This window comes from Colias philodice, chromosome 13 (genome assembly GCF_061535455.1).
Source record: "Colias philodice isolate Cphi_HAF_F1 chromosome 13, ilColPhil1 Martin Lab GWU primary, whole genome shotgun sequence".
Lineage (NCBI taxonomy): Eukaryota > Metazoa > Arthropoda > Insecta > Lepidoptera > Pieridae > Colias > Colias philodice.
The window spans coordinates 4,192,862-4,218,617 of record NC_143098.1 but is presented as its reverse complement, the minus strand read 5'-3'; the positions used below and the strand labels follow the sequence as shown (position 1 = coordinate 4,218,617).

Sequence of the window (25,756 nt, the reverse complement as noted above, 5' to 3'; positions counted from 1 at the left end):
TATATAAGTACTCTGAAGTCCATCAAATTGTCCGAAACTAAATCACGATTCATTACGACGAAAATTATCACTTAATTATCATTGCGATTTCAATGAGTTGAATGAATGGGCGAGCGATAACCGCCGATCGATCAATAAACATATTGTGTTGTTTGTTTTAGTAATCGTAGACGTTCTACGAGATCGATGATCTTTAAATAAAATTGACCAACATTTTTACAGTAATTAAGATATTTCCCAAAATAATTTCTCGGAATGATTTAATACAAAAAAATGGTTGCATTATAAAACATGAGCGAAAATGTCTCGAGTTAAAAATAAACGGTGATTAGTTAGATTTCAATAAATGCTCAAATTCATGAACATAATATTTTCTTTATATAACCGAATATGATGTGTCATCTTTTTTATACGAGTATTTAGGTCGTTGAACAAAATTTTTGACGCCTGATGGTTACTGGAAAGGCATAATATTATAGTATTTCACAAAGCCCGCGAGCGCGCCCGCCCTGACGTCGCGTGCACCAAAGTTGCATCATCCTAGTTTCCGTTAATTTCTCATTACTACAAGTACCTACTATAAGTTCTACGTTATAATTATTTCTCCCTCTTATTATCTTTCTAAGTATGTACTGTTAAACCTCTATGATGACACTTAGAAATAAGCAAATAGTGTACATTATTTAAATTAACTTATCAGCCACATACATTAATTAAAATTAGTACAAAATTTCCACGTCATTTCGTAACGGGGTAACTTTACTAGTAATAGTCGGAACTTCCGATCGTACGATTTTTATCTCTATGGTTTACAATATTTCGACACAATTCCATGAAACTATTTGATAATATCTGTATTATATACTTACGTACATTTATGTATTGAATACTTAACTTTATCTAGTAGGTATTGGAGGAAATTAATTTTACTAGATTATCTAATATTTATATTGAAAAAATGTTTGGAATAGGTACTTAGTACATACTTGCGCAAGATTAATTATTATTGATTTCACTCTAGGAAGATATTAAAATTTTAAATGATTGTGATTGTTTATCAATTTTTTTTTTTATTTTAATTGTATTTTTGTCAGTCAGATATAATATTAGGTATGTACAGTATTGTGTAACTCCGCTCTATCTTTTAATCTTTAGTACGTACAAATTACGTATAAAGGCTTAATTGTAACAAATGTTATCTTGTAAATCTCATTACGAGTAATGGGGGTTGTATTTATGCTAAGCTAGAAGTAGGCAGTAGCTATATACATTGTTAGGTTTCAATAAACGGGAACGTGTTTTAGCTCAAGTTCCAACATATATAATTTAATTTTTCAGTCACATTGGCATCTACTTATCAGATGTAATGTGATAGTTAGTCTAGCGTTCTACAGTACGATTCAAACTTAATGGCGGCTCGGAACATCGTAGGAACCGATGAGCAGAAAACAATTTTAGGTATTATCGGGACCTGTGCGCACCCGCACCACAGAATTACGCACTGGCACCTGCAGCTGACTTCCGAAATCGAACTGTATGTTCTGTGAGTATGATATTATCTGTGGTCTAGCGCAATGATTTACGCGCCAGCATAATCAATAGCTTGAATAGAAACGATGCCATAGGTTACTATATTTCCTAATTAATATTGTAATACTGTGTAAACGACGATGCGGACGGCCAAACCCTACTTAATTTTAATTATAATTGGTAAGCTGAAGACCCAGAATAAAACATAGGCTACTTTTTATCCTCGAAATCACACAATTCACACAGGAACTATGCGGGTTTTTCTTTGAAAACGCGGGCGAAGCCGCGGGCGGAATTCTAGTTAGGATGTACCTAGTAAGGATTAAAAGGAAAAACTCATTCACGCGCGCGAGTGAAACCGCGGGGCGCAGCTAGTACCTAATATTTGTTACAATAACAAACAACTTTCCCGCCTACTCGAAGCGCCCACCAATTTTTCCGTTTGAATAGAAGTAAAAAAAATTCGGTTGTCCAATTCATACGTCATCATCCCGCCTGCCAAATTTTAAGCTGTTGCTTTAATGGTTCCTGGAATTAATCGTGTTTGTGAGTAAATTGTGTTTTGAAAGTGTACCGTGGTTTTTATTTCATATTACACTGGTCAACAATGATTTTGTTGCCCTTGATGTGAAAGTGGTTTCTAATAATTTTAGGCCTCTAATTTATAAAACTATTAATAATAGTTTTGATGGATTGGCTCTAGTTTTTTTTTATCCTAATTTTTTCTTATTAGACTATGAAATGCAGAAAGAAATATATTATCTATTACACATAGGTACTATATATTTGTTCTATATCATTTATTTATAACAATGTTTTACTAATTGTTTTGCTTTAGTTTTTAATTAATTTAGCAAGAAATAAAAATAAAGAAAAATCATTAAAACTTATGAAATAGTACATATTTTTGTAAGCTTTTCTTGTATATTTAATTGGGGCACAATCGTTTCTTAAAGACCATCAGTAATCTGCCTTCATGTGACGATCCCATGAACTTTGATACTTTTATTCCATCATTTTTAGGTCGGTATACGGTCTTCCTGTTTCTCACAGAAAATTTCCAGATTATCTGGAAATCTATCAAGGAGACTGTGGGGCAAGTGTAGCTTTATGGTCGCATTTGCTCATAAAGTATTGAAGTTTTTCAACATCTTTTGCACGATTTCTATATTATTTGGTGCTTTAAATTTACCTTAGATTTTTCAATACTATACCTCTCCATAATTTACATTCAACATCGGTTATAAATTTTGTGAAATTTTCATCTTTTATCAATTTTCGACTCGCCTTTCCTGTAGGGACTAGGGCCGTCTTATATTCTTCTTATATTTCTAGATTCTCCCAAAGGCCTACATTTCTATATTTATTAATTGTTCCTAATGAATTTGCTTTGCTCTAATCCCACAAAATACAAAAACATCAAGGGAATTTGCTGTATCCACTTTACTGACCAAGTGCTCCTCGGTTATTTCAATACAAACCGAACATTGTTGTTCATAAAAATGATTTTTTTTTACAGCAACCATTAATATTCTGATACTCTACAGTCAGTTTCATAGAATAGGCTTATGTATGAGCGAAGAAATGTTCAGAAAACGTAATATACAACTGAAATAAACAACTGTTAATAACCCGTATTGAAGAGCCATAAAATATTTAAATATATGAAAATCCAAATAAAAAAAAACTAGAGCCAATCAAATAATTCTAATGAATACATTCGCAAACTGGGTACTTGAAATATATAAATCTGTAGAAATATCCAGGGCAACAAAAAAAAATGTTTTTTTGTTGATCTGCGTTATTTAACGACTTACATTCCTATAAATTGTCTGTGTCTTTTTGGCAGTGGCATTTTTTGTTTATGTATTTACATTTTTTTATTCTATGTAAACGTACATACCCACATACCTACATTTCATTTCAGTATTTGGGCCCTAGTTATGCTGTGGTTTCGCACCATGGACACTCCCATACAGTATTCTTGTACTGAAAATCTGTACTGAACTTACTATTATACGAAGTAACTATTAACTAATCTGTGGCTGCCTGCTCCCTCAGTAGCCCCTATTAGCCTGACATCGTAGTGCATCGTATCAAAGAATGACGATATCGAATTCATTCTATTTACCTAGATAGATTTATTTAAATTTATACTTAGTTTTTTTTCCTAAAAATACCGTGATCATGAATTTTGATTTGTTCCTAGTATAGCTAGTATTTCATTACAACATATACCTACTATAGTAGTTGTAATGAAAAACGATATCATGGTAATAATTACTTCAATTTATTAGAAATACTTCTTCAAAATTATTTTACTTTATTGATAACAATACCTATCTTAACTAGAACAAATTCCCCCGAAAAATGACGCATCATCCAGAACATTAGATAAGATACGTTTATACATATACTTACAAGTTACAAGTTACAAGTAATAGTGTGTTTTCTCAACTAGTTTAGGTTAATTTTTGTAACGATACGACATTTTTTTAAATAAATAATACCATTAGGTATTATTTAGGTATTACATATTTTCATTGTCTTTATTAATAATGAAAAAAATTTACAAAAGGTTACCAATCCTGTTATAAGTTTATTTCTTACTTTCTTTATGTACCTATATATGTACTCAAATCGATATGTTCACAGACCTTCATGTGTCACGGTCGTGGAAAATCAGTCCCAGAGAATCTATTCCTAGAATAGAACATGCATGTTGCCAGTTGGTTATTGCTTATCGGGTGCATTGAAATAGGTATACTAGCAGTAGGTATTGTATGTTGAATTAAAAATTTTCTTTCATAATATCATAAAAACACCTTTTTACCTACTTTTTTGTCATTTTTTTGTCGCATTCAATAGAATAAATTTGACTAAAATTATAGGCAAAATATATATTTATGTATGTGCTTGTCGGCAGCACAGAGCATATTATAATTACTATAAGGCAAGATTTCATCATTCTGTCCAATATTTAGAGATTTTTATTAAAAAAACTATTTAAGTACCTATGTGTTAGAAAAAAGTTCCATTGCTTCTAATCGTTTACCGTGAAAAAAAAAACAAATTGTAGTGTGTTTTTATAGTAGAGAAAAATATAATATTAACGCGCACGTGCTCGCACGCACGGTGCCGCCATGTCTCGCAGCTGTCGGCAACTACGACTAAGTACCTATAGTTAGTTCCTCTACGCCGCACCAACTTTCCTATTCATAACTTGTCATAGAGATATATTTAAACGTGATCAACATCCAATGAGCTGTCAAAAGCGTCTCGACAGCCACAAAACTCATACTGGATTGATGCCAGATCCACCAAAATCTACGCAGCAGTCGGCATCGCATCCAAACAAATCCCGATTTTACGACCGCCCAAAAAAACATTCATTATGAAACGTACGACGAGACGGTCCCGGTCAGTTAAAACACCAATAATGCTTGCTGATATATTGCTTTCAGTCTGAGTATCTACGATATTTAAATGAGTCACCGAACTGCTACGGACCGGATGCAGTAAAACAAAATTTGGAAAATCCAAAAGTGCACGCCTCATAATTTTTTTTTAATAATTATTTATTAATTATTATTTTTGTTTATTTAATAACAATTAAACCACATCGAATCAGACCCTGAAAAATGAAAGGGTTCTATTCCTGAGCATACTCAAGCGTAAGAGAAAAAAAAAGACTCGATTAGTAAAGTATTTTGGTCGCTATCGTGTTAACAAGAAAAAGGATCCGCACATACAGACACACGGACGTCCAAGACAGAACTTTTTTAAACTGTTTTTTAACTAGTTTAAATAACAAAAATGACATCAAAAATATCATGAACGTTAAAAATAGTGTTTTTTCTTAATATGTGTGTGTATGTATTATCTTACAAGTGCAATGTATGATACATAAAGACATTTTAAGTTTGAAAAATCAGATGTTTTGCGCGAAGCGACAGTAGTACCCACCTCAACGCTTCGCTTATGAGGCGTGCAATAATCTTTGAAAATAGCATAACTTTGATGAAATCAACTAAGTTGACGATGTTCGCGTATTGCTGCTTTTTACAAGTTTAAAATATCTATTCTAATAAAAAGGAAACTCTCTCTTGACTATTTTACATTACATATTATTTTACACTAGCCGTTCCCCGCGGTTTCACCCGCATTGCTCCGCTCCTGTTGGTCTTAGCGTGATGATTGTAGCATATAGCCTTCCTCGATAAATGGGCTATCTAACACCGAAAGAATTTTTCAAATCGAACCAGTAGTTCCTGAGATTAGTGCGTTCAAACAAACAAACAAACAAAGTCTTCAGCTTTCTAATATTAGTATGGATTTATAAACATTAATAAATGAGAAATGATGCAATCTTTACACCTTAGACTGCTAGGCGTGTAAGTACCTAATTAAGAAAATGAAAATATTAGGTATGTGTTACAGTGTTGTAGTGTACAAAAAAATAGATGATTAATATAGGTACAGTTTAACAAGAATAGTAACTAGTAAGCCTAGTACCTAGTTTAAGCGATTTGCATTATAAACCAAGAGTACACCTTGTACACCTAATGTTCTATAATATCACAGGGTATATTTTATTAGGGTATATTATTACTATTTATATTTAACGGGTAGACCCGGCATAAGACTATGTACACCATTTAACCACACAAACTGAAAAGTCAAAAATTTATGAATATTTTACGAGTTACGACGTTATATTTTTTCGAGTATATTCAATATTATATGGCCCCAGTAACAAGCCTACAAATAAGTTTACAAAGCAGTAAAAGCTCAAGCCGTGCTCCTGTAGCATAATCAATTTTACAACCTTGTTTCATAACCTCGAACTCGTTCCCTGTTGAAGAGAATTTTTACTCGTTTTGTATTGGTGTAACAATATAAAGAATAAATTCAAAGTTCTTCTAGCTAAGACACGTCTTTACTCCTAGCAATGAGATCTACTTCCAGTAGAACGAGCCATAAGGCTGAAAAGGCAAAAAGACAACTAAAAAAATTGCCTATGCCAAAACTTTCTGTAAATATAAAAAAATATGTTCCCAAAGGGGTCACCACAGAAATTTGAATATAGGTCCAATATAAGAACCTATTGGATTCATAACATTAGACTACAGCAATATATAATGTTTCAGATATTATCAATGGCAGCAGTCAGCCGATACAATATGAAATAGGAAATAATATTGTAATACTGTGATATGAAAACTCGGCTGGTAGTTATTAGGGTATTACGAGTAGGTACATATATATATAGTTACACAGTGGGTATAGAATATAGATACAGAGCCGAAATCTAAAAAAGTGAGCAGTGCATTTATTTTAATATTTTTGGCCGGTTATTTGTGTATTTAGTAAGCCGATTCTGACATCTATCTTGAATAAGTTTATTAGTTAATTAAAAATGTTTAATTTAGTATAAAAAATTTGTATCCTCTCATTAAACTGCTTGTGTGAAAATATTATTATTATCACACACCCTACTTGTACTGTCCTTAATTGCATCATTGGATAATAAGTATTTCGTAAGCCTATGGCATAACATTGCAATAGCCTCTCAATTTCCGTCTGACGCGCGTCTGCTTATAATACTCCTGGCAAGATTTTCCTCAGGTGACCTAGAAAGTGTTGGCTCGCTGATTAATGTCGTGGGCTGGAGTTCACTGGCCTATCGAAAGATTTCGTTCCTGTACATCACATATACACGTCTACAATCTTCGCGATACAAAACAACCATAATATGTCGTTAAATACGGAGACTGATAATATACGACGGCTGATATATTTTAAGATGTGTTTATTATTATGTTATTTTATTTTTTGCAGCACTTTTGCTAATTCTCCATACGAGCAATATATGTATTATGTTTTAACTTTTATTACTAACAGCCCGATGTAGTTTAGGTACTTTTTTTATAAGAACGGAAATATGATCAGTGAAACATAAAATATAATCTTAATATCTACAAGTATAAAACTAATTAAAAAAATGTACGTTCGTGTAGGATGCGATTTTGTTATATTATGGCTTTCCTTTCATTTGATTAATTTTGTTTATTCCATTGATTTCATCATTATAATTATTGACCCGAGTCCCGAACGATCGATGCTATTAAACTAGATGATAAAAGTAGGTACCTAAAGGTTGGAATTTTAGCAGATTAGTAGGTTCGATTTTCAGGTGTGGTAAGAAAATTAAAAAGAAATCTTTTAATACAGTTTTCTTTCTTCTATATAATTAATTTTAATTTTATATACATTTTTTTAAGATTACAAGAAGAACCTAAGTGTAAGTGTGTTGTTAACTAGTCTATATTTATTCAGTAGGTACTAACTACTATGTTAGTTAAAAAAATATGGCACGGGCTCGGAGCAGATGGATCTATAATAAAAAAAACCGGCCAAGTGCGAGTCGGGCTCGCGCACAAAGGGTTCCGTAGCAGCAAATATAATAAATTACAGTTAAATCAACCTATCTCAAAAACTATAAGAGATACTTTGATCAAACCAAAAATCGTTGAAAGAGTTAATTAGCATGCATCACCTCTATTTTTTTTAGAATTTTATACCCCGTAGTTATAAAAATAGAGGGGGGGGGACATACTTTTTACGACTTTGAGAGCTGATATCTCAAAAACCGTTCACTTTAAGAAAAATGTTTTTTAGAAAACTTTATATCATTTTAAAAGACCTTTCCATTGATACCCCACACGGGTATGTACATCGAAAAAAAAAATTTCATCCCTCAGTTACATGTATGGGGGGCCCCACCCCCAATTCTTTTTTTTACTATTTAGTGTCATATTTTTGTAGCGGTTCATACAACACATATTCCCATCAAATTTCATCACTGTAGTACTTATAGTTTCCGAGTAAATCGGCTGTGACAGACGGACAGACGGACAGACGGACAGACGGACATGACGAAACTATAAGGGTTCCGTTTTTGCCATTTTGGCTACGGAACCCTAAAAAGTCACCTCATTCTATATCTCTGTACAGTTTAACAATAGAGGTAATTAGCAAAGATCAAACGGTTATTTGAACATGCATATATGTACATTATCAACTCGTGCTCAAGAATATTTAATAGATGTAATTAATAACATTAATGTGTAAATAAATTAGAATAAAGCGGTCTAGTTCCGGTGTGATGTTTTTAATGACAGAGATTTATTTGATTATTTCTTATACATAGTAATATAATGATATTATGTTATAGGTACACTACATGTAAGAACTAAAGTGAAGAATAAATTTTATTTTTTAAGATGTGTTGTGTCTATGAGAACGTAATAATTTAATAAATAAGGTTGGGTCGCCTAAGATCGGATGTGACATAAGATCGGATGCATGGAATAACTCGCAAACTAGGCAATATTCTCTACTGCTACCAACACTACTAGATCCGCCATTTTGTTCTGCCCCTCTCTTCACTCTGCGGCCGGCCAGCGACCAGACGGGACGTGTGCACAGGTGATTCAGCAGAAAAGGTGTATTTTGTGGCGAAAATCGTCGATCCGATCTTACCTACAAAATTTTGATGGCTCATTGTGGAGAGTACTTTCATTGAAATAATGTAATTAATTATTTTGGGACAGAATTAGCGAATCCTCTTTCCATCTGTATACTTTGATTACGCCTAGGACGTTCACAACCCAAGATCCGATCTTCCCTCCCAATGCCGAAGATCGGACCGAAGTTTAGCTCTTGACTGCGCCTTATGCAATAATGCGCAATAATTATTAACTTTTAATATATTTAACTATCCAATGACGCTATGACTATCAGACCTTAGGTACATTTTCATTATTTAGTCCTAGAACACGGAGGATAAAAGTTTGAGAAACTTAATTAGGATGAGGAGGGAAGACCGGACTAAAAAAACGCACTAAAAAAAAAAACTTCTTTGTCAAATTTTTTGAGGAATTTCCTGACTCAATCATTGATGCTCAATGTATGGACGTAAGTCCGGATGTTTTCCTAATGTTAACATTATTATTAAACGCATAGAAGTGAAGATACTACATAGTCCGATCTTCGGCCGAACTGTTATTTTCTTCACTATGGTAAGTCGAAAAAAGTCTGCTTTTTAGGCTCTAAATTTGCTTAGATAGATAGCATCTACGCAAACCAAAAAATTAGGGGTTAAACTACATTTTCTTGTCATCAATTTACAGTTGACCGCAACAGAAAAACGACATCGAATCATGAGAAATAAAATAAACAATACAGTACGTATAAAATTTTCGGCATATGCGTCCGATCTTAGGCGACCCAACCTTAATTTGGAAAATCCAAAAGTGCACGCCTCATAATTTTTTTTTAATAAATATTTATTAATTATTATTTTTGTTTATTTAATAACAATTAAACCACATCGAATCAGACCCTGAAAAATGAAAGGGTTCTATTCCTGAGCATACTCAAGCGTAAGAGAAAAAAAAAGACTCGATTAGTAAAGTATTTCGGTCGCTATCGTGTTAACAAGAAAAAGGATCCGCACATACAGACACACGGACGTCCAAGACAGAACTTTTTTAAACTGTTTTTTAACCAGTTTAAATAACAAAAATGACATCAAAAATATCATGAACGTTAAAAATAGTGTTTTTTCTTAATATGTGTGTGTATGTATTATCTTACAAGTGCAATGTATGATACATAAAGACATTTTAAGTTTGAAAAATCAGATGTTTTGCGCGAAGTGACAGTAGTACCCACCTCAACGCTTCGCTTATGAGGCGTGCAATAATAATCATAAACGTAAGCGCGTGTGCGGGTGGCAAAGCTCAAAGGTGAGAGTGGATTGCCGCGGTTAGGGGTGTACGCCGAGAGATTATTGTCTATTTAGATACATTATTGTGAGAATCGGTATATCGGTATACCGGAAACACTTTGTCCTCGCCTCAACCTTTCTCCTCGTTATTGCAAGGTGTAAAATTCGCTGTGAACTGCCTCCAATTTCACATTTAGTATCGAGAGGAACTTTCAGAATATGGTTTTAATCGATTTACTGCACGCAAACCCAATTTCAATAGTCTAAACTCTAAAGTCTAAACTATACTCATTTTAATTACTAAGGTTTAGAGTAATAATATATTGTATGCAGTGAATTAAAAGTGTCCTGTCCCCTTATGAGGTATGAGGGCAGATGCATCTGAATCACTGATCAATTGTTATGACAATACATGCAGCCTTCTATGTCTTGACAACTATACAGGGTTACTGGTAATTAGACCGGATCCTTTTAAGAGGTGGTAGGGAGGTTATTTGCAACTTTTTTGCAATTAGACTGCATATTGTTATATCCGGAAATTGCTCATTTTTGAGATATAATTTTTTGAATATTTTTTTAAGAAAATCCAGTTTCACTACTTTAAAATTAAATTAAAAAAAAATTATGAATCGATTTTAATTTTCTTTACAGTTTTAGAGAAACCTTGTTATAGCTCTTAATAATAAATATTAATAGCGTACTAATGTGGATCCATCTAGAAACTAGAGGCGGTTTCATATTTTTTTTATAATTTTCGGAACTTGGTTTACAAAAACATTTATTTTTATATTAAAACTAGCTTTCCGCTCGCAGCTTTCGCGCAGTTAACGAAACCCCGCATATACCTACCTATCCCATTTCCGTGAGTTCTCAGGATAAAAACTATATTCGTATATACCTACTATTTATCTTCTCTCTCGGGTCTCATATCGTTCTAATAGTTGAACGTATGTAATGATCGAAATATCATTTTAGATAAGTCTTATTTCTTTCTTACACATGGAGCTCATAGAAACCTGAGTATAAAAGATATTTCTATATTGATACAAATTAATATTTCTGAGAAAAATTATGTATTTTCAAAAAGAATATGCACTGTACATACAAACTCGTTTGCCAAACAAGCATAAAAGCATTTACTATAATATTATTATGTCGTGCTTATCTCATGAAATGAGATGGTTCGAGAGCAATCCAGAACTTTTACGATTATGACAGAATACAGATTTATCAGATATCTATAGCATAGTATTATTTTATTATCTGTCTTTATATCTATCTTGCAGTTATTCCATTAAATTAATTTATTACGTCGCTATCTCTAAAGTATATTATAACCTATTAACCCTTTGTGACTCAAACATTTTCAAACGAAGTGTCGACCGAAGTGTGTATCTAAAAAAAATAGGATTTCCCATATTATGGGTGGGTATATTACGCTAAGGCATAAGCATAGAACTTATTACTATAATATTAAATAAATTAATTATCGCTCGCGTGGATAACAAAAATTTGGATTAGTGGATTTTATGAGAAAAAGCAGTACCATAACATTTTTACGGCTTTAGCGATGCGTATACATAGTATCCGTTTATTATGTTCGTCAAATGAAGTAGATAATTATTTTTATAAAATATTCAAGTTTAAACAACATGCAACATAATACAGGGTGGCCCATAAGTCGTTTGAAATGTAAATCTATACTAATATTATAAAGCTGAAGAGTTTGTTTGTTTGTTTGTTTGTTTGAACGCGCTAATCTCGGGAACTACTGCCCCCCTAGACAAGTGGCTTTCTATTAGCGTAAAGTTGAATAGAATAGATTATGAATGTATGAGATTGACGTAATCAATCGTCGTCGTCGTCGTAATCAAACGTCAATCTCATACATTCATAATCTATTCTATTCAACTTTACGCTAATAGAAAGCCACTTGTCTAGGGGGGCTGGTCCGATTTGAAAAATTCTTTCAGTGTTAGATAGCTCATTTATCGAGGAAGGCTATAGGGCCTATAGGCTTCCCCGGGGGCCGTGGGTATCTTTGGAAGATTTCCCCACTATAAAAAAAAAAAAAAAAAAGGGCCTATAGGCTATATACCATCACGCTACGACCAACAGGAGAGAGCCACGGGGGTGAAACCGCGAGCGGCTAGTTTCGAATAAAATACAAAAGGCGCGCATGCGTGGGGCGCGAGGTGCGGGGGGAGTACCGACGGTTTCTGAATTCTGGCTTATTAACTTCGAAGAGCATGGTTCGACGTTGGATAAACAACGGTCAGGTCGACCAAGGACATCACAGACGGAAGAAAACATCGATGTAGTGAAACACTTCATTCGTGAAAATCCTACCCAGTAGGTACCCAGTCTACTTGTACATATTAAGCGTTCCAGTGCATTAAACTTACCCAGAACATCGTTACAGCGAATTTTAAAGGAAGATTTATTTAAAAATATGATTATTAATCGATGACTAAGTATAGAAACTACGCAGTATTGAATGATTAAGATATTATCTGCATAGGGCTGCCTTCATCACATTATTTAAACAAATACAAAAATATATAACTAGTCAACTAGTCTGAACTAACTGTGCCGCGCGGTGTCACCTGCGGACGAACCCCCGAGCAAAATCAAGTATTTCTATAGCTATAATATATATATAATAAGTTCTTCTGTAATCTGTTGTAACATGTATCACCTAAATTACTGTAAGACGTGTGTAAGACTTCATCCAAATTCGTCGTGTAGCTTTTTCGTGCAGGAGTTACAAACATACACACACAACCTGCCCCATTTTTTAATATTAGTAGAAAATTAGTAAGATATGATATCGGCTCCTAGAACTGTTTCTTTCATCTGTAAAACAAAACACGACAAGTATATTCTGGAAAATAAATTACATACTACTTAGAAAATGACATACAGTTTTAGATACTTACTAGATAGTCTAACGTAAATTAACTATCGAAAGGTTCATTTGTATCTATATACAAATGAACCTCGATATTTAACGGTATTTTAACAGGAGTTACTTTTCCATAGTACCTATATAGGTATTATTATTATAATTATAATTAAAAATTATTGTAAACTATTTTTTTATAATATCATAAATATTTAACCATTTTAATAAATGATTTTCACCCCTAATTACTACTTACTTCTGCAGCTGTACGCCTTGCGTCAACTAGACTGGATAAGGCTCTCTGACCTTTCACCCATTTCATTCACAGATTTCTACAGTTACAAATGGCCCTATAATATACTCCAACTTATCAATATGAGATAAAAACAATATCACGTTGTAGTAGTAAAATCCTTCAACGCAATTTACCCAGAATTTCAATACATATCTTATGGTAGTTTATTCATTCAGGCGCCAGACAAATATGTATGATACTTGGAAATCATTGACTAGTAAACGGGGATAAAATCAAAACAGGAAATTTCATATGTATGCAATTCATATGAAACAAAAAAATGTTTCGTAACAATTTTCAAAGAACTGCTAGGATTTCGTTAAATTGGTTACATCATTTGAAAATCAAGTTACTAACTAAGTACTAGGTTGATTTATAGATATCTTTTTATTTCCTCTTTACCCGGGTAAAAATTAGCCTATAAGCATATCCAGGCTAATCTAATACATGTACCAAATTTAATCCAGATACAATTTGCTCTTTTCACGAGAAAGGTCATTGTCATCAAAATTCAAAATACTTATGTGTATTTTAAATTTTTTAATTTATTCATGCTTTATTGAAATTAAACTTCTTTTAGCGCGTTGAAAGTAAATTTCAAAGTCGCGTCAGGCGCGACGATTTTAGTATCTTTGAATCTTGCTAAAAAATTTCACTTCTGACATGTGTGCTCAGTACACACATCCATTTTTTTTATTTATAAATTACAAATTAAGACTTAACAGCATACACGGTCTTATCGCTCGGATCTTCGGATGTTACTTTGGATTTTAGGACTCCTTAAACCTAATTAAAATTTTATTGATAATTATTAATAAAATAATTGTACAAATGCACACAAAAGAAGGCTTATATTTTATCTTTAATTTTTGTTGTTCTGTTCTATCTTTGTAAAGAGAGCGCTTTTTTTTTAATTCTTGCTTTATTTTTGTTAGATGTTGTAGCATGTTGTAGTTCAAAATTCGAATTATCCGGCGAAGACGCGGCGTTGTGTTCCGGTTCTTGGATTCTTTGAATTTCCAAAATCTAATTATTATTGGCCAGATTACAAAATAACTTAGGCGCCACGAAAAAAGGTCTCACGACGAAGGTAGGAACTAAATTATTTGAAGCGTGGCTGATGCTGAGTGGTTTGCCCCCTAGCCAGAGTTTTTAAAATAATAAAATTGCAACCGAGTTAGTATAATATTTTTTTTTGCTTCTCCTTACTTTTAAGCATTGGTCTTGTATTTCGATTAACGTCTTATAATTCGATAGAGCCGGCTGCACGCACGAAAAAACATGACTCATGCGGCGTTACCTATGCGGCGTTGTGAAGTGCAAGCGAGAGCGCGGAACGAGCGACAAAGAAGCACAATCAGACGTTGTCACGTTCAACTGTCGTCAGCTCAGAGGAATCGTCAGTAAACCGCCAATTAACAATAATTGCTCCTAGGTAAACCGACTTTACAGACAACCAATTTTTTTCAATGGTTTGTGTTTTGAAAATGAATGTATTTTTGTGGTATTTTCTTTCTTTCTTTCAATTTTTCAATTTGATGGATAAACGTGATGCAGAAAATGGTCTTTACCACACCCTTGACCACACCCCCCTCTACCACTGTGACTTGAAGGCTATAGAAAAAATGTGGGCCTTGATGAAACGAAGGATAGCACTAAAATTCTAAAATAAATTTAAGAAATAAAAAAAATAATACTTTTAACGTATAAATTTATAATTAATAATACAGTAATTTTATTATTAAGAGAGAGAACACTCTTTTCATACCAGCAAAAACAATGAAGTGTTATTTTTCTATGTCTTTTCTTTTAATATTTCCCTAAATCTTGGGGCATTTTAATTGAATAATATTGGCAACATCATTTTAAACGCCGTCAGGTGACAGCGCCGCGTCTACGGGACTCCTTTCGTGACTTTAAACCACAGCTAACACGTTAAACACGTCTTGACGTTTTGTGATTTGACAGTTGACTGTTGACAGTTGACACATCTTGCCTGCCTATTCACTTTTATGATTTTTCGTAAAATGTTTTTATTTGTATTCTGAACAATAATTGCGAATCACAAATCACAATCAAATCATTTATAAATCTTGCAATTGCAGTAGGTACTTATTTACCTAGTTATAAGTAATTAAAAATGTCATTAGAAACCGTGCCAAAAGATTTGAGAGGATTACGTGCGTGCTTGGTTTGTTCTCTAATAAAGGTTGGTGAGAAACTTATTTTAGTACAATTTATCTGCATAACAATATCATGTAAGAATTAACTATATGAAATTATGAATCTTTGTTTAGACATTTGATCAATTTGAATATGACGGCTGCGACAACTGCGATGAATTTCTTCGCATGAAAAGCAATAAGGATAATGTCTATGACTGTACTAGTAACAATTTTGATGGGTATGCAATATTCATTTAGTACATTTTTTCTTGGTACTATACCTATTTATTCAACTATAAGTAACAACCTTATTTTTTACAGAATGATAGCAGTTATGAGTCCAGAAGACAGTTGGGTGTGTAAATGGCAAAGAATAAGTAAGTTATTTTCATAAAGACTCAATAAAATATTTAAAATGCATAATGATTTCAAATAACTAATAAGTTGATGTTTATTTCAGGTCGTTTTTGTAAAGGAGTTTATGCAATTTCTGTATCTGGTCGTCTCCCTGCAGGAGTAATTAGAGAAATGAAAAGCCGTGGAATTGTTTATCGGCCAAGAGACACAAGTCAACGATAGAAGCATCACTTTCTTTTTTAAATTAAATATAAGATTACATTATTCAAATGTGTTTTTCAGTTATATTCCTGTTATCATGTTTCAATAAATGACTATTGATGTTCACAGAGTACATCTATACATATATTAAAAATTGTAGAAATTGCAAACTTTACATTGAATATTTTTTTTAAAGGATACTTGTGGAAAATGATCTACAATAGGTACCGAAGCCCCAAATATAGTTTTTAGAATTTTTGTCTGTATGTATGTCTGCTTAAGCTCAAACAGTAATCTTAAAAAATGGTACAGAGATCTCTTGAGACATGGGGAAGCACATAGAATTGGTTTTATCTCAGAAATCCCATGGGAACAGGAATTATGTGGGTTTTTCTTTGACTATGCGGGCTAAGCCGCTGGCGGGAATCTACACACAGCATACACTATAACAGTAATGTAATAATCTAATGTAAAGTGAGTTATATAGAAACATTTCTTTTGGAACGTTTCATTGGGAAGTTAGTTATAGACAAAATAATTGCCATCTATTCAATATACATACTGAAATGTCTGATTCAGCTTCTAGGAAACATTCCGTTTTATTTTGGCACCATATCATTGACAATTACCTATAATAATATTATAAAGCTGAAGAGTTTGTTTGTTTGTTTGTTTGAAGCGCTAATCTCGGGAACTACTGGTCCGATTTGAAAAATTCTTTCGGTGTTAGATAGCTCATTTATCGAGGAAGGCTATAGGCTATATACCATCACGCTACGACCAACAGGAGAGGAGCCACGGGGGTGAAACCGCGCGGAGCGGCTAGTAAATTATAATACTAATATGAAGCAAAAAAACAAGTACGGAACATCCAACTATTTATTTCTAATAAAGATATAAATTATCAACATCACAGACACTACACGTAAATGCCACTACAGTATGATTTTCAATTAATTCATTAAAAATATAAATGCATGTTTAATCCTTTTTCAATTTGCTGGACACATTTAATCTAAGCACTCAGAGTAATGCAAAACGTTAAATTTGATAATTTGTACACTAATTTAGGAACATTAAAGAAACTATTGCTTTCATGTGCTAAAATCTACAAAGAATAACTGTCCCATAAACTTAATTAAGCAGATTTGAGTATGCGACTTCATTTAATTTTGAACTGCATTTGTAATTGCACGGTCAGCAAACTTAAAGTTCATTACATTCCAGCATGTAATTGGATTGAATACACACAGTAAATTACATTTTCGTCAACTGCTATCTCCACCAGGTGGCTTAAACTCGTTATCGGTACCTAAAACGTCTTTATCGATATCTTTAAAGTCTATGTTCTGCTGCTTCATTGCCTTCTGTAACATAACAATATAATGATCCATACATAGTTATTACCATAAAAATTCACGAACAACATGTGTACGAATAATAAAAGCAAATTATTTACCTTAACACATTCTTGGTAAACCTTAAATATACCTGCACATACAGAGTCGTCGTGATCTCCCTTCAAAAAACGTTCAGAAAACCATGAGTTGAAACAGTCATCATACTTTTTCTTTAAATCTGTACATTCCTCCCCTATGCTGTTCATTATTAAAAAGAGTATCACCTATTTACTTTTTTGATTTAATTGAAACAGAATAACCTATACCTCCCAAAAAATTAGACATCAATGATTGCTGATTGCTGTGAAGTGTGAACTGTCGTCTGTCACTTTGAAGTTTTAGTTAAGCTTCGTTCAAACAGGTGAATATCGAGAGAGATGCGGAATCACCTGTGAGAACACGGGAATCACTGCGGATTTTTTCCTGGAAATTAGCATTCCGCCGTAATGCCATTATCAAGAATTACTTCTGAGCGCTGTGCTTTGTTAAGCTATTGCATAGCTTCTATCGCGGTCCTTGAGCGCGGGGACTGAATCCAGAAATTCCGTAACGATAAAACCTTACGCTCCCCACTCCGACGGGCGCGGAGGTGTGGCTTGAAGGCATAGCATGCAATAGCTTTACCGCGGCAGTTCCCGAGTGCCACACGTCTTTTTTTTATCCTCTCTATCTGATGAAAATCGCGTGATTTTTCAGTAGTAAAATTGTTTTCTCATTATTTCGCCCTTGGACTCATTTTATTTCATGCTCAATTAAATAACGATTTTTTTATATTTTTGTCGAACGCCACGCCATAATTTTTTGTAAAATATGTATACAATTTATAATACAATTTTTTTTATAAGTACTTCAACAAAAAAAAATGTATGTAGTAGCCCTTATGTCAATTCTTTTTAAAATAATTTGACTTTGACAAATTAAAATAATATATCCAAAGGTTTTAGGTTATATCATATGGTGTTGATTTTATGACTTTATATTATTGTGTTAATGTAGCGAATCAAGTGATATACTTTGATATTAAGTTATTCTAGGTATTAAAAATGGGTGATATTTTGAAAGACAGTAGATTTGCAAAGTATCTGAATGACCCTAAATATCGGCAAATACCAAAACATGAAAGAAAGGTTAAGATTGATAAAAGGTTCCAGTCTATGTTCAGCGATGAAAAATTTAAAGTAAAATATACAGTAGACAAACGTGGAAGGCCAATAAATGAAACCTCTACAGAAAATTTAAGAAAATATTACGACTTGGAGGAATCTGATGAAAGTTCTGCAAGTGATTCCGAAAACAATGATAAGGAAGATGATGACAAAAACAATGATATAAAACTTGGTAATGACGATGAAGTAAAACCGGGACAGTTTGTGAGGCGAAAACCCAGTAACGATGAGGAAGAAGTGCCGTCAAGTTTTAAAAATGACAAATTAACTCGTGGAAGTTTAGAGAAAAAAATCAAAAACAGACTGCTTGATTTAGACATTGATTATGCACGCGGCGAAGGTAAATTATCTATTAGGAATAAATAATGATCTTGTACAATACATTTAAAATATTAGACATAATAATATTATTAATAAAAATATTTACTTTTAGGTATTTTACTTACGGATAGTTCAAGTGATGAAGAAAGTAGTGAGCTTGAAGAAGAAAGTGATCTAGAACATGAGTGGGGAGAGTTAGATGCTGATGCTGACAAAACAGATGAGTCTACTAGAAGGTACATAATATATTTTTAACTGTAATTTGCAGATATAAGTGAAATGAATGCAATCAATTTAAAAGAGGTCCATAACAGCTATCAAGTTATAATAAAAAATTTAAAAGTGTAAAAGTTCTTTGTAAATAAATTCATTTTGCTTTTTATATCACTACATAGTATAAAACAAAGTCGCTTTCTCTGTCCCTATGTCCCTTTGTACGCTTAAATCTTTGAAACTACGCAACTGATTTTGATGCGGTTTTTTTTAATAGATAGAGTGATTCAAGAGGAAGGTTTATATGTATAATAACATCCATTAAATAGTGGAGAAGTACTGTTATTTTAGAGGTTTCTAATGTGATGTCGTAAAAAATTACATTTTTTCCGCTTACATTGCAAACCCTATGAGTTTTATCAAAATAATGTACTAAGCATTATACATATTAAAAAGGTCTACAGAAAATTCCGCGATGGTATATGTCTATCTCTTATGGATAACCCACAATAACTTTTTTTTTTGTCATTTACTTTTTAGGACAAATAATGGCTAATTTTCGAAGCGATTTTAACCAATACAGCATTAATCCTTAACCAATTAAATACCTTGAATACATTGTTCATTTAATATAGATCTATATGGCCCTTTACACCGTATGATTAAGTGAATATTTTCGAAGATATTACAGATTTAAAAATTGCGGGACGTAGCGTTTGCGACGCGACGGTACCAGCCGTAGTATTTAGTATCAGCATTGCACCCGTACGAAGCCGGGGCGGGTCGCTAGTATAAGATAAAATAGATAAAACATAAGAAACACTTATAAAGTTATTTATAAAAAATTAAATTGTTATAGTAAAACATTTATTACTTACTAGCTTTCCGCCCGCGGCTTCACCCGCGTTTTCATAGAAAAACCTGTTCCCGTAGGATTTCCGGGATAAAACCTATCCTATGTCCTTTCTCGGGTATCAAAATATCTCTATACCAAATTTCATGCAAATTGGTTCAGTAGTTAAGGCGTGATTGAGTAACAGACAGACAGACAGAGTTACTTTCGCATTTATAATATTAGTATGGATTGGTTTTACAGAATAGCGATTTGTAACATGGACTGGGATAATATAAAAGCATCAGACCTCATGGTGCTTTTAAGCTCCTTTCTTCCTCCGGGAGGAATTATACACAGTGTCACAGTAAGTTATTAAATGTCAATGCCTTACAATTTACAAACCATTACTACATATAAAATTTTTAAGTGAAACTTTTATTACATCGTCTCAAACTTTTTGGTCTGTGTAGCGCATGTCGCGTGACGGTCGAACCGTACGATAATTATCGTACAAATACGATAATTTTGTGCCTAAGTTTCACTTTTACCGTGGTTTCATAAAACCACACAACATTTTAACGTGATAACGTTTTAAAATCGTTTTAGTCGGGTGACATGTTCAGAAACTTGTGTCACACCAAAACCTCACGAGCGCGATCGCAGGTATAACGAGAGAGAGACGGACCGATCTCCCGTCTCATCTCGAGCGCTGCCACCAATAAGACACGTAAACATCTCGATCGTAAACCTGCTTTACAAACAACCAATTTTTTATGTCAATACAAAATATTGCCTTACTTAGTTCTTCATTTTGTTTCATTTCCCACTTATTTTATTGTCATATTGATTTCAATGCAAAAATTTTTTTTTTTAGATATATCCATCTGATTATGGTCTTAAGAGAATGCAAGAAGAAGAAGTCCGTGGTCCCATTGAGTTAACTGAAGAAAAAAAACAATATGATGATTCCAATGATGATGGTGGAAATGAGGAAGGTCAGTTTTTTAAGTGCTCTTTACCTTACCGGGCAATATATAAAAACAGAGTAATATTTGTAGTTCAATTGATAATTCGATGTAATGGACGCAATAATCTCATATATCAGTAATGTCAGAAAATACGAAAAAAATACCTAATCCATACTAATATTATAAATGCGAATGTAACTCTGTCTGTCTGTCTGTTACTCAATCACGCCTAAAGTACTGAACCAATTTGCATGAAATTTGGTATGGAGATATTTTGATACCCGAGAAAGGACATAGGCTACTTTTTATTGCGAAATATGTACCACGGGCGAATGTACCTCTATGTTATTATGTACCTCTAGTAATCTCATATATCAGTTATGTCAGAAAATACGAAAAAAATACCTAATAATATTATATTCCTTTTCAAGGTTCATCATATCATATGGAAAAGCTACGCCGTTACCAATTAAATAGGCTCAAATATTACTATGCTGTTGTGGAATGTGATTCAGTGACGACAGCTGATAAATTGTACACTGAATGTGACGGTATCGAATATGAAAGCAGTGCTACACGTCTGGACATGAGATTCATCCCCGATGATGTAAAATTTGATCAGGTAATATAATATTTGATGATTTTCTTTTCATTTCCAGAACCATATAAAATAAAAACTGCAGATAGAAACATATTTAAAGCAACCAAAGCTTAAGTGTTCAATCAGTTTAGCTGTTTAATTTAATAAGCCTATAATTAGAAAGCTGGCTGTTAAGTTAGCTAGTTACGAAATATAGAAATTATTTAAATTTTAAATTAATATAAGAGGATGCAAATAATTTTATTTTTGTGGTTCATAAAGTTAAGTATTAATGTAGCAGAATCACCCTCACTTTCGAATGGAAATTCTCGATTAATTCATGACAATGGAATGGTTATTTCATTTATAAAAAAATATAACATTTTAGGAACCTCGTGAAGTATGCACTAAGTTACCAGATTTAGCGAAATATAAGCCCAGGCTGTTCACAACAACAGCATTGCAGCAAGCTAAGGTCGACTTAACTTGGGACGCTACCAACCCTAATAGGACTGAAACTATCAAGAGTGCATTGGATGGCAAAATCGACGATCTGGATCTCAAAGAATACCTCGCTTCTAGCAGTGAAGGTATTTATTCATTGTTTTTTTCTTAATTGCACCCACTGTGGATAAAGAAATAACATAAAATAAAAATGTTATGTATGTACAAATGGGTTATTTTAAATTTTTATCACTACATAGTTTATAACAAAGTCGCTATGTCCCTAATCCCTATGTATGCTTAAATCTTTGAACTTAATTTATATATTCATAATTTGAGCTTAATTTACATTATTTTTCCTATTATTCTTACAGATGAAAATCCTGAAGAGGATGAAGTTGATTCACAACCAGAAAGTGGAAATGAAGATCCATTACAAAAATATAAAATGCTCCTGGAGGATATAGAAAAAAAGGAACAGAAAAAACAGAATAAAGATATGGAAATGGAAATCACCTGGGGCTTAGGAGTCAAAGACAAAGCAGAACAGCTTGTCAAAAAGAAACTATCTGAAGGTAAATTAATGATTATTCATTTAACATTATATGTATTAGTTTTTCAATGGTTGAATTTATAATTTATGCTGAAAAAATTATGACACTGAACTCGAATTTATATTATTTATAAAATATAAAGTTAATTAATGGTAAAACATTTGGACTAATTATGTTCCACTTTCAGAAAATATGTTAGATATTAGTATGTATTCCAATGTATTAAATTTCGATGATTATTAATTGAATACGACCATTTCAGAAAATAAAAACTTAACTCCATTCGAAAAGCTACTGCAAAAGAGGAAGGAAAAGAAAAAACAGCGTAAATTAAAACAACAAAATCCCGAGAGCCTCGACAGTGAGTCTGATGACGGATCTTCAGATGATGTTCCGTCTGATGTGGATATGAACGATCCATATTTCGCGGAAGAATTTAATAAGCCCGAATTTAAAAACAAAAAGCCCAAGAATAAAAAGTCGGAAAAAGAAGACGTCGATTCTAACGAAGAGAGAAATAAAGCTGAATTAGAATTATTGCTAGATGAAGACGACGGCAAGCAACACTTTAGCCTTAAAAAGATACAAGAAGCCGAGAATACGTCGAAGAAATCTAAGCGTAAGAAAAAACTTAAAGAGAAAATGAAGGAACAAAAAGAAGCGGTCCCCGACTTCGAAATGAACTTGAATGATCAAAGATTCTCAGCTGTGTATAACTCCCATCTTTTCAATATAGACCCCACTGATCCCAATTTCAAGAAAACAAAAAATATGGAAAAACTTATACAGGAAAAGTTAAAACGAAGACCAACAGAAACACCGATGACGGCTTCGGAACCCAAAAAGTCTAAGGAAGATATTGAATTAAATTTGTTAGTGAAAAATATTAAACGAAAAACGAAAGGTGTAATTGTAAAAAAATAAATATATAACATACGTGTATTTGTTTCATTATTCTGCCTATCTCTTTATCTAACCACAAGATTGTTCTCGATGTATAACATCAATGTTTTGCACGCCTCATAAGCGAAGCGTTGAGGTGGGTACTACTGTCACTTCGCGCAAAACATCTGATTTTTCAAACTTAAAATGTCTTTATGTATCATACATTGCACTTGTAAGATAATACATACACACACATATTAAGAAAAACACTATTTTTAACATTCATGATATTTTTGATGTCATTTTTGTTATTTAAACTAGTTAAAAAACAGTTTATAAAAGTTCTTTCTTGGACGTCCGTGTGTCTGTATGTGCGGAGGATTTTCTTGTTAACACGATAGCGACCGAAATACTTTACTAATCGAGTCTTTTTTTTTCTCTTACGCTTGAGTATGCTCAGGAATAGAACCCTTTCATTTTTCAGGGTCTTATTCGATGTGGTTTAATTGTTATTAAATAAACAAAAATAATAATTAATAAATAATTATTAAAAAAAATTATGAGGCGTGCACTTTTGGATTTTCCAAATTATTTCGTTTTTTTATTTGTTTAATTGAAAAATTTTTGAATGATATAAATTAATTAGAATTATTAATAATTTTACACAATTTTTTCATATAATAGCTGATTAGTTTGTTTGTTTGTTGGAACGCGCTAATCTCAGGAACTACTGGTCTGATTTGAAAAAATATTTCGATGTTAGATAGCCCATTTATTGAGGTAGGCTATAGGCTATAATATATAATCACGCTAATACCAATAGGTGCAGACCAATGCGGGTAAAACCGTGGGGCACACTAAACTAGCTAAAAAAATATAGTTTGAAAAACTAACAAACACGCTTTCAAGATAGATACAACAAAAAGTATAAAATAATTCTTAATCTAGGAATCAAACAATAAACAATTCATAGAATATTTGAGAAAAAAGCGTGAGGTGCCCGTAGATTTTGTACAAATTACCTAAAGTACAGAAGTCGGAAATAAAAAAAATAGCCGTATGGGGGCTGTCGACGAAAATGCTATCTAAACCCTTTGAGATATACGGTCTACCTAACGAAATAATGTATGGTGGAATTCAACTACATATTACGCTATACAACATGTCACGTAATTGCTAAGCTACTTACAGAAATACGGTACTAATTATTTTTCAGATTATTTATTCCTTTTACATATTACAGTCAAAACCGTTTATGGCGACATCGCGATCGTTTAGAACAGCTTCTTGAGAACAACATACTGGTTAAATTGACCAAAATCAAAGGTCCTGGCTGAATTTTATATGACCGCCTTATCGAAAACATTGGTTTTTACGACATTGTTTACTACGACATACCGCATTAAGCGACCACATTTGGTTAATATTTTCGGAGTATTATATCTGTAGAACGACCGGCTCAGCTGTATTAAACAATTTGAATAGGTAACTGTATCCACATCTGGCACGGTATAATAGCACTGTGATAATAGTCAATGGCTATTATCGTAAAAGTAATCAAAGTTTAGGGTCTTTTGTAATTCTTAGAAACAAAGCACATGCATGCAGTAGCCTGAAGGCCCGTTGTTAACTCTTTGGTTTGTTACTTATCTTTACACAAGGCACACCAAAACATATTGTTGAGTTAACTGTGAAAATTGTAACATGTCGCAAAAAAGAAAACAAATCAATATCGAAGAAAAATCGCGTATTATTTCAAAGCTAGAGAAAGGATTTCCAAACAAAGACCTGCCAAAAGAATATAGTGTATCACACTCGACAATTTTAACTATTTGGAAAGAAAGGGAGAAAATTCAAATCCGGTTGTCACAACTATCGGTTTTTACGACTCAATATGAGTAGTCCCTTCGATGTCGTTATAACAGATTTTGACTGTATATCATATTTAATGAATATCTTTGGAGCTAAGATTAAGTAAAGCAAAATTAACAAGATGCGTCACAAAATGATTTTCTGTCTTGATACGAACGGAGCCCTGCGACAAGCTGCGCTTGCTAAGTCGATAATAAGATAAACTCATGAAATTATTGTAAAGTCACCAATCCTTGATAAGTGTACGAATTTTGAATTAAGACTGACCATT

General features: G+C 32.9%; 3 protein-coding genes across 3 annotated transcripts; 2 read left to right on the top strand and 1 right to left on the bottom strand.

Moving 5' to 3' along the window:
- The first annotated feature begins 15,493 nt into the window (after positions 1-15,493).
- spt4 (Transcription elongation factor subunit spt4) lies at positions 15,494-16,316 on the top strand. The gene is made up of 4 exons (XM_089702938.1): positions 15,494-15,733; positions 15,822-15,928; positions 16,011-16,066; positions 16,150-16,316. The coding sequence occupies exons 1-4, from the start codon at positions 15,665-15,667 to the stop codon at positions 16,266-16,268; spliced, it is 351 nt and encodes a 116-aa protein (XP_089559064.1). The 5' UTR covers positions 15,494-15,664; the 3' UTR covers positions 16,269-16,316.
- Positions 16,317-17,112: 796 nt separating this feature from the next.
- On the bottom strand, positions 17,113-17,960 carry LOC149483316 (TP53-regulated inhibitor of apoptosis 1-like). Its single transcript, XM_089702321.1, has 2 exons — positions 17,707-17,960; positions 17,113-17,614 (listed from the first exon to the last, which is right to left on the bottom strand). Exons 1-2 carry the CDS (start codon positions 17,851-17,853, stop codon positions 17,516-17,518), a joined length of 246 nt encoding a protein of 81 aa, XP_089558447.1. The 5' UTR covers positions 17,854-17,960; the 3' UTR covers positions 17,113-17,515.
- A 597-nt stretch (positions 17,961-18,557) lies between these two features.
- LOC149483315 (ESF1 homolog) lies at positions 18,558-23,665 on the top strand. The gene is made up of 8 exons (XM_089702320.1): positions 18,558-19,153; positions 19,247-19,370; positions 20,444-20,546; positions 21,057-21,177; positions 21,582-21,772; positions 22,119-22,320; positions 22,549-22,749; positions 22,991-23,665. The coding sequence occupies exons 1-8, from the start codon at positions 18,691-18,693 to the stop codon at positions 23,650-23,652; spliced, it is 2,067 nt and encodes a 688-aa protein (XP_089558446.1). The 5' UTR covers positions 18,558-18,690; the 3' UTR covers positions 23,653-23,665.
- The last annotated feature ends 2,091 nt before the right edge of the window (positions 23,666-25,756 follow it).

Coding starts and splice junctions, on each gene's coding strand:
- spt4 (XM_089702938.1), top strand. CDS start 15,665: ATGTCATTAGAAACCGTGCCAAAAGATTTGAGAGGATTACGTGCGTGC. Junction 15,734..15,821: donor TGGTTTGTTCTCTAATAAAG/GTTGGTGAGAAA, acceptor ATCTTTGTTTAG/ACATTTGATCAATTTGAATA. Junction 16,067..16,149: donor GTGTAAATGGCAAAGAATAA/GTAAGTTATTTT, acceptor TGTTTATTTCAG/GTCGTTTTTGTAAAGGAGTT.
- LOC149483316 (XM_089702321.1), bottom strand. CDS start 17,853: ATGAACAGCATAGGGGAGGAATGTACAGATTTAAAGAAAAAGTATGAT. Junction 17,615..17,706: donor TTTACCAAGAATGTGTTAAG/GTAAATAATTTG, acceptor GTTATGTTACAG/AAGGCAATGAAGCAGCAGAA.
- LOC149483315 (XM_089702320.1), top strand. CDS start 18,691: ATGGGTGATATTTTGAAAGACAGTAGATTTGCAAAGTATCTGAATGAC. Junction 21,773..22,118: donor ATGATGTAAAATTTGATCAG/GTAATATAATAT, acceptor ATAACATTTTAG/GAACCTCGTGAAGTATGCAC. Junction 22,750..22,990: donor CAAAAAGAAACTATCTGAAG/GTAAATTAATGA, acceptor CGACCATTTCAG/AAAATAAAAACTTAACTCCA.